This window comes from Tachypleus tridentatus, chromosome 4 (assembly GCF_004210375.1).
Source record: "Tachypleus tridentatus isolate NWPU-2018 chromosome 4, ASM421037v1, whole genome shotgun sequence".
Classification (NCBI taxonomy): Eukaryota; Metazoa; Arthropoda; class Merostomata; order Xiphosura; family Limulidae; genus Tachypleus; species Tachypleus tridentatus.
Window position 1 is genome coordinate 81412039 of NC_134828.1, and position 10075 is coordinate 81422113.

At 32.2% G+C, this 10075-nt stretch overlaps 1 protein-coding gene across 1 annotated transcript in view; it reads left to right on the forward strand.

The window, feature by feature from the left end:
- The window catches only part of LOC143249544 (cell adhesion molecule Dscam1-like), a 135658-nt gene extending 129960 nt beyond the window's left edge, over positions 1–5698 (forward strand). Inside the window, exons 25-26 of the mRNA XM_076499570.1 lie at positions 1065–1147; positions 1693–5698. Coding sequence (XP_076355685.1) covers positions 1065–1117 — 53 coding nt within the window. The 3' untranslated portion in view covers positions 1118–1147; positions 1693–5698. The remainder of the gene's footprint in view (positions 1–1064; positions 1148–1692) is intronic.
- The last annotated feature ends 4377 nt before the right edge of the window (positions 5699–10075 follow it).

Consider the following 10075-nt stretch of genomic DNA (forward strand, 5'->3'; position numbering starts at 1 on the left):
GAGCTCTTACATCACACTAAATACACGTCACTCACGTGGTAGTTGTTGCTGTTATAAACATCAAGATGTTACAACATTTTTGAAGATGCTTATTGATCACCGCATGACGTGGAAATGCATTCAAAAATGTGGGAAACATAGAGTTACACCAAGTTACATGGGAGTGACTGAAGGGGTAAGTTTGAAGACTCATGATGGTGGGCATAGCACCGCTTAATAAAAAGTAAGTAACACAGAATGTTATTTTCGACTTAATTGAAGCTATTGTTGCATTAACTTTTGTTTTCCTATACTCATAACATTTTTGTTATAATACTAAGTGTCACGCGATTGACACTACGTTTCAAGTATTTTAAGAGTTATGATATTCCCCATTCATTACCACTGTGTTCAAGTTGAAAGTGATGTCAAAATATCCACTTGAAGTTAATAAACTGTAGAGACACGTAACACCAGTAATATAATAATAATTTCTAGTACACTTCCATACAATTTAGTTATCTTATACAGTATTATTCTCACTCTATTTTGATATCTAACTTAAATTACAACTCGACCAACAATTTTGTCTCTGTACTTTATATAATAAATCCTTATATTACTGTTATCTGATCACATTCATCACATCAGATACTCGCAGCTCAATTCCGTATATACCAGCTCCTCGCAACACCAATAATACCATACTAATATTGTTGTTCTCGAGGCTGGAATGCTATTATTATACTCACATCTAATTCTTGAAAATCCCTAAAGGACACGACAAAGGAAGGACGTAGTGTTTAAACATGTAATGAATCTAATGCTAATGTTTTATGATAATTACAATAATGCTTCACCAACTTGTAAAAGGCAGTCACACCATAACGAAACTTCTCTACAATCGATTATCAACACTTGCAGATAGTTGCAGATATTGTAACCGAAAATTTGAGAAATACATGAAAGAAATATATGGAAGAGAAAATGTGGCTTTTATATTTTAATTTAAATGAGTAATTTGTTTATTTTAAAATAACATATGCACGTGTGTGACTTTTGATTTCATTTGTCTCTCTTATTAGCTCCTCCCAAACGAGTTGGTGCCCAAAATCCTGGAAGGTCACCTTACAGATGAAGTTTGATCTATTTACTTCTAACTACAAAGGTTAGTAGTGAACATTTGTTTATGAGTTTTTTCAGCATTCTTTCTAGCTATGAACTTACCAAAAAAAAAAAAAACTATCAAAACCTGTTACATTTTACGCTAAGCCTCAAAGGTGTCCAACCTTATAAAACATACAGTTAGTTCTCTCTCCATGGCTTCCGAAGCGGTACAGCGGAATGTCTGTCGTTTCACAATCAATCATTCTTTTTCAAACTTAAAATACTTACTTTAAAAGAGAAAAAGACTTGTGATGCGGTAATACGTTATCATTTAACCTGGAAGAGAATTATATTGATTCGTATAATAAAGAAAGCATTCGATTATTTTTATTAGAACGTATTCGAAGGGATTGTCAATGAATGTTTAAAATAAGCCTAACTCTGGTATAGAAACTCACTTAAGTGAAGTTTTAAGTATTTATAACAGACATTTCGCTCTTAAAGATTGGTCCATGGTATCTGTTTGTTCGAGAAAGTTTAGAAATTAATAATTTTTTGTGATAATTATTGATTGTTCACGAATAAGATAGAGCTTATTATTTGCAGGTCTTTTGAAGGAAAGGTACACCATGATTGTTTGTCAAGATGAAAGTTTTTGGACACATTATCATCAAGGATAATATATTGGAAAATATATCAACGAGAAAATTAATTAAAGTAATTATCAATGTGCCAAGTGAAATGTTCTGTGTAACGATTTTTAAATGCTTATGTACATCAAATGCACTGCACAAACTGGTCATATATTGTAATATTTATCAAGGAAATGAGAGAGACATTGATCAGTCACTACAGGTAATTGCAGGTAGCGTGATATTGCAAGTTATATTCCATGGTAATTAATGAAATATTCCCTGTTTATGTATGCAATGTGTACGTGCGTTATGTTAACCATAATTTCTAATAGAAGAACTAAGTTCTATTTTGTTTTTTATGTGGATTATGTTATGCCTTCGTTAGCTTTATTTATCCAAAGTTTTCATAATGTTACACTGCATACCACCTCTTCTGGGTGTTGACAAAGTTCCACAATGGTGAACTTTATATCTAGTCATTGGTCTCAGTGTTATGTTATCTATCACATAGATTGTTTGAGTTAGCCACTTGATGGCGCTAAGATATTGGTACAGTTTTAGTAGCATTGTTATTTATGCAAATAAAATATTTTGGATTCCAGTCATAAGAAATGTTCATGGTATTTATATAAAACGGGCATTATTTAATGATGTTCACAAAATACCCCAACTTTAATAGAAGATATACACAAGAAAAATAACAGAGAGAAACTTACTCAATACGTCAGCATAATTAATAAACTAATATATAATTTGATGGTAAAATTGTATTAATAAATTTCAGAAAGAGAGCGACTTAATAGTTTTACGCACGTTTCCTGTTTCTAGACAATTAAGGCTGATCAAGAGATCCGAGTTGGGATATTAATATATTTGAAAATACTGCTGTTTCATATGAAACCGTAAGTTCGTTAATGTTGATGAAATTTATTTTAAAGCATTCACATTGGGTGTTTTCTGCTGTCATCTTATTATTGGAACGTATGACCAATCTTCTCTCACAGAATAACATCAGACTACATTTCATAATTTAAAAGTAAAAATAGTGTTTTACTACGGTTAATGGTAAAGCTAAATCTTCGTATCTTCTTATTAGGTTTTGTAATTAAATTCTAAATGTAGAGTTCCTTTCTTCTTGAGTTTCTCGACGATAAAGGTGTGTCTAGACAGTGATAATTTATTTTCAAGCGGAGATAAAACTTTTCCTTGCGTGTGCTCATGTAATATCTAATCGTTAGCCTGAGTGTTAACTGTTTAACAGAAACTTTACCAGGCGACCACTTTATGTTGCTGGAAAGTGGATCTGTTATCCCGTGGTTTTTATCTTATGCTAGATGTGTAAAGGTTTCCATTACTGAGAAATATTTAACTTCAGTGTCCAATAATCAAATTTTGTTTGTTTGTTCTTTACGACATTAATCACAACTATTTTGATTCAGCCGGTAATTTTGGAAACCAATTTTTTTTATATATATACACCCGAATAGCTGTCTCAATCGGCAATCATATGGGACGAGTATGTTCGTTTACAGGGAGTTGAACTCGCGACCCTCAGATTGCAAGTTGAGTACCCTTAACCATCACCAGGACATACCAATCCCACGAATTACGTATATATATATTTTTTATTTATCTAAACTAAACTTATATATTATTCTCAATTTTCTTAGCTTACGCTTTTGAATAAAAACAATTTAGTATCTCTTTGTACTTCTACACAGCAGACAAATCTGTAACGTGTTCTTAATGGTTCATTAGCAGCTGATAACAACTCAGTTGAGGAAGGAAGATAAACACGTATTATGAAGTTAAACTAAAATACATATAACTTATCCTCATCAGTAAACCTCAGATCATTCATTGAGGTCTGTTTTATCTTCGTCTTTATATCCTAGATTATACATTGAGTTTTACGTTTATCCTTGTTTTCAAATTCCTAATTTTAAAATGAGGTCTTTTTTACGATGAGTCATCATATAAGAAATATTTCAAATAATTTTATTTACACCTTTAAAATAAATTAGTAATATTAAGTCAAACAATAGTTTATTGTGAACACGTGAAATACATTCACATTTTCCGTTTTAAAGTCCTAATAATTATATAAAACATATTGTTGACGTGAGAATTATTATTCCAAAAAACTCAATCACCCGCTGACACAGCGGTAAGTCTACAGATTTACAACGCTAATCTAAGGTTCGATTCCCCAAGGTGAACACAGCAGATAGCCCAATGTGGCTTTGCTATAAGAAAACACGTAAAAAAATACATTACCGTACACTTTAATGAGTTACGAAACGGGATTCTAGTAATTTTATTTTATTAAAAATATTCTTAACACTTACAAAGCTTATAAGGTATTTGAAGTATAAACATTACAAAGATAATTCTAAAAATGTTTTGTTCCAAAAGTATTTAATCTGAATATAATTGTAACACTTTGGAAAGATGGTGAATTAATTATTATATTTGTATTTGATTTTCCTTATGCATGAACATACATTTTTATGTTGTAAAGGTATATGTTTTTTCAGCTTTAGGAAATAAATAGCTTTATACGTTTATTTTACCAATAATATATTTGTGTAATATTCAAATACTATAAACGTTGCAGAGAGATCGTGACGGAAAATGTTTTTCAAACAACAATAATCGACACATGTTTTCGTGTTACAGTAAACGGCAAAAATCTGGCATTATTTGCCACCAAACAATGGAAAGTGCAGACACGCTGCTGTAATAAACAAAAAAGCGTAAAGTCAAATATTTATTGTCAATTAAATCTAGTTAACAAAACAAAGTTACAACTGAGTGACTGCAAATAGGACAGTAATCTGTTCTAGTAACGTGATGTTAACAAGTGAAGTTGTCAATTATGTAATTAATTTTTATTGTCAGTGTACAGAAAATATCTCGTGCGTTTCCAGCCTAAGAGGCATTGTAGTTTTAAGGAATAACATTGTTATACTTAACATCAAATTACATAGTTGAAGGAAATAAGACGAATTAAAACTGGCATTTTTGCACCAAAAACATTGTATTGTTGCTCTAATCAAAAGCTAGACCAATATTTTATCCTTGTACCGAAAATATTAAGTGCAAAAAATAATGTTATTGTATTAAACATGGCGAAGTACAAATGATATTCTTGTAGTTAATTAAGGGAACTACATATGACATTGTTGTACTTATCAATACTGAAGTACATGGCAGTGCTCTACAAAGTAAGCGCATCAGGAAAGAAAGGTGTATGTTGTGTTGTTGTGTATAAATTGCATTTTTTAAAATAATTCATTGATATGAACATATCAAAAACTTAAATGTAAAGTATAATTATCGCTATTAATATTATATGAAATAACTTCAAGTATTATTCATTCATATGTGAGACATGATGTGATATTGTGCAATTAAACATATTTATTTATTGTAAACTCTAGAAAAAAAGTGTTTGTTTGTTGTTTTCTTTTTCTATACATTAATTTGCCCATAACGTTAAGTGACGACCTGAGTAGAAAGCAATGTAAGAAAACAGTTTATTTCAAATATTCGTAAGTAGTTGTTTATTTTTCAACCTGACAAAACATAGATACGTATTTAATAGGTTTTAAGTTTATGTATGCTCTATATGTTTATTGTCAATAACAGATTGATTTTCACGATAAAACTATTTTAAAATTGTTAACTTTGTCAAATTCTTCTCCAGTTAATTACTGACTTTATTTTGTAACCAACTGTTCCAGTAAACTAATAAATATGTCTTACTTTTGACCGTATTTGCTTGGATGCTTCCCATCTATTTCTTAAAACTAACTGTTCAACTGATGTTACAGTTTTGCTCCGTATTATTATTAAACTGATTTTATTGTTTTTGTTCTGTTATTGTTTTCAGACATTTCTCCAACTGAACATTTAACTTATTGGCTGTATTTTACTGTTCATTATGATTATTAAATTTATGTTTTTAACTTTTCCTTGTTTGCTTATTTTATTGTTGAACCAACTCATTAACTGTCAGACTGAATATCGACCTTTTCCCTGCTGCTGCAGCTGTTGAAATAACTTTATTTTAACCACACTATTTGTTCAAATAATTATCGTAATCGCGTTTGAATTAACTAATTATAAATTCGACGTTGCTCACTGATTTTCTTTATCTAATAACAGATGAGCTGTCCACTTCATTCTTGGATTTCAGCTTGATAATTATCTATATTTGTTATCTAGTCTATGATTTTTTTCCACTAATCACTTCAACTGATGTTGTCTTAATATAATATACAAAGAGAGTTGTATTGTTTTAAAATGCTCCAGGTGATAATTAACCTTTATTATGTTGTCTTAGGCTATGCTAATGAATTATATCTTTCAACTGATTTATTTCCTAATAAAATGACTTTATTACTTAGTAAACTACCTGTACCCTGGTAGGTCGGTATTAATTTTACGGATTTATTACGCTAAAATCCGAAGTTCGGATTCCCCAATGAATAGAGAGAATATAGCCATTGCGTAGCTTTGCGCTCAAAAATACAAATAAAAACATCATATAGCTATTTGTTTCTCTGTTCCACCATTAAGACAACTTTATCATGTTGTGCCTACATTATTACCTTTTCTGTTCAAGATCTTTGTGTCAGTACGACCTTATTACCGTGGTGTTCTAACTGTTAAATCAGTCTTATTAGTTTCTCATCTGGTTCCCTGTAGTTAAGTTACTTTACGTACCTATGCTCTGTTATTCATTCTAGTTCCATCTCTAATATTTCTTCTTCTGGTACAGATAAACTAGTCCACTGGTGGCCCAACGGTAATTCAGAAACCTTAAAACACAGAAAATCGAATTTTCCATCATGAGATGAACACAGCACAGATAGCCCATTAAGAAGTTTTGTGCTTAATAACAAACGAACAGAATCATATAAACTAAGTAAAACTCAGAAAATAGTTCAGGCTTAACTGTTTGGAAAACTTTCAGTGGTGTTTAGTCTTTGTTATGACGATGCATTGCTAAAAATAAACGTTATTACAATACTGTTGCTAAATGTTATTGTACTAGCTTAGCTAACTGGAAAACAGGCTTTCTTAATAATGACTAAGATCATAAATAGTGCCTTCATTAAACAAACTCTCAGCTTGTAAAACGAGTTTACCTTACTTTCTGATCTTATACTGAAGTATAATCAGATCTTTCCGATGCAACATCATGGCCTCTTTTACATCTTCTGTTAATTATCAGTAACTGTATTTAATAAATGTTTAGTGAATGCCGTATTTGCTAAAGTTTAAACTATCATCACAGAAGTTTGTTTTTGAATTTCGCGCAAAGCTACACGAAGGCTATCTGCGTTAGCCGTCCCTAATTTAGCAGTGTAAGACTAGAGGAAAGGCAACTGTTCATCACCACCACCGCCAAATCTTGGGCTACTTTTTTACTAACGATTAATGGGATTGACTGTCACATTATAACGTCTCCAGGGCTGAAAGTGTGAACATATTTGGTATGACGGGGATTCGAACCCGCGACCCTCAAATTACGCATTGAGTGTCTTAACCACCTGGCCATGCCGGGCTCTTTTTTTGTAAATCGTTGAATATAATGAATAAAAACTTAATGGTTTTTATATACATTAAACTTCTTGCTGGTAGTAGATAATATTAGCATATTAAGCTCTCCTTCAACTATAGAAATTTGCATTAAATTAACAGTAAGGTAAAGAACAAACAGACAATTTAATGGAGTATTGGCTTATTGTCTTGGTTAATTGTTAGATTTTTTTTCATGAATTTTTGTAAAATGTATTGTAGAAGGTTCATTTGCTTAGTTCATCTTTATTGTTTTTAAAAAAAATTGAAATTTCCTTGGACGATTTTTTTTAACATTCTACTTGTTTTAAAAATCACCTAAACAAATTTTTAAAAATCTGTTAGTTTTGCTATCTGTTCTCCTAGTTCTGTGTCCGTTTAACGTCTTACTTTTGTTGATCTTCGAAAAGTTAGTTTGCGAACTACAATGGATTTAGTGAATGCATAGATCCTAGTTGTCATAATGAATTTAAATTTGATTAGCGCGGCTTGTGTTGTATTAACTCACTCTTTAATCAACTAAATAACTTATATTCTCATGAAAACAAACATGCTTCTAGCATGATGTGTGGGAACTCCACATCGATTATTGTTCAAACACAAGAGGTTTTATTTACTTTACTTCAAGCTGTTAGCTAGGACTTAAACACACAGGTCCATCGGGTTTTTGTTTTATTGAAATGGTTTGGTTATTGTTTGTGTGTTTTTCGGTAAGAATTACTTTCCGGAGACATAGGTTTATATTTGTGTGTGTATATATATATATATATAGAGTCATATTAAGAAAATCATAGAAATATTATTAGAATTATGACAAGGTTAATGAGAACAAGTTAACAATAACATTATTTAACTTTTATCTAAAAATAAATTTAAGTTTTCTAGTTGTTTCCATACTGTTCAAACCCATTTGATTAGATGTGGTGTGGAATATTATAGCCTGATGAGTTTGGTTCTGTTAAAATCTTTAGCATAATCGTTTGGTCCAGTCACAAACCGTTTATTATAGTCAGTGTAATAAACTTCAATAGTGAACACGACCATTGTAAAATTCTCGACTTTAATATTACTTTAACATTATAATTGTAAAATTCTCGACTTGAATATTACTTTAACACAGTCAGTGTAAACTTCCCGACGTTAATTGTTTGTTTGTTTTTTGTTTCCGAATTTCGCGCAAAGCTACTCGAGGGCTATCTGAGCTAGCCGTCCCTAATATAGCAGTGTAAGACTAAAGGGAAGGCAGTTAATCATTACCACCCACCGCCGACTCTTGGGCTACTCTTTTACCAACGAATAGTGGATCGACCGTCACATTATAACGCCTCCACGTGTGACGGGGATTCGACCCCGCGACCCACGGATTACGAATCGAGTGCTTTAAACAGACACGGAAGTTGTGCGAGCCGTATACTATATGCAGGACATTCACATTCAACTTCCGGAGGCGAACTGTAATGTACATGGTGAATCAGTAGTCAGTGAATTAAAGACGTGGGTGCGTTATAAGAGTGACTGTCGGATTCCACTATTAATTCTGGTAAGAGTAGCCCAAGAGTTTGCATTGGGTGTTATTGACTAACTGTCTTCCCTCTAGGCTAAAACTTCAAAATTACGGACGATTGGCCCAAACAGACATCATCTAGTTTTATGAAAAATCCATTAAATAAACTTTTAATCCTTATAATGACGATAAACTCACTTGAAGTAAAAAAGTATTTTAAGGACTGCTGTCATGAGTATTGAAACATTTAAGTAAAATAAAGTGCAGAACCACGTAGACAAACGTTTGTTTTTAAATTTCGCTCTAAGCTACACGAGGGCTATCTGCGATAGGCGTCCCTAATTTAGCAGTGTAAGACTAGACGGAAGGTAGCTAGTCATCACCACCTACCGCCAACTCTTAGGCTACTCTTATACCAACGAATGGGGATTTACCGTGATATAATAATGCCCTGACAGGTGCAAGAGCGAGCATGTTTGGTGCGATAAGTATTCAAACCCGCGATCTTCGGATTACCAGTCGAGCGCGTTAACCACGTGGCCATGCCGGGTCGCGTGACAACCCTAACACCAACATTATAAAATACAATGGCGCAACTGCCACAACTTCTATATCGGAGAAACAAACCGAAAGAATGGAAACCAGATTCAAAAAACAAAAAGACATTCGCACATTTTTTAACACAACAAATCCAAAAAAGTATAAAATAACCATAGAGAACGCCAAAGTATTAAGTAGGGAAACAACTACAAACAAACACAAAATCAAAGAAGTGCTACTTATAACTGAACCAACAAAAAGGAACACCTTTATACCTATATTAATTAATTAATAGCCTGACATATCACTGCAACACCCCTTATAGTCTCATGCGCATTCACACTCTTGTCCGCAAGTGCCTACTAACGATCAATTTCAAACTGTCTTTATCAACCTAAAGATGACCTAAGAACTTCTAAACATTGTCCTCTACTTTATTTTAATTAAAGCTATCTTTAGAATACACTTAAACCTTTCATCTAGTTATTTTACTCACTTTTATAGTTAAATATATGCTATATACTAAGCATATGCCTTAGGTAGTTGAGGGATATAGTATAAGACAATATTTTCACTTCTACTTTCAAAAATATGCACTTTCTTGGAAATAGGTTGAAGGGAAAGTAACCAGTTTCATCGCTTCAGTTACCGAAACGTCAGAGGGTTTTTTTCATCCAACTGTGTAATATTTTTACTACACATCTACTCGAAGAAATAAGTC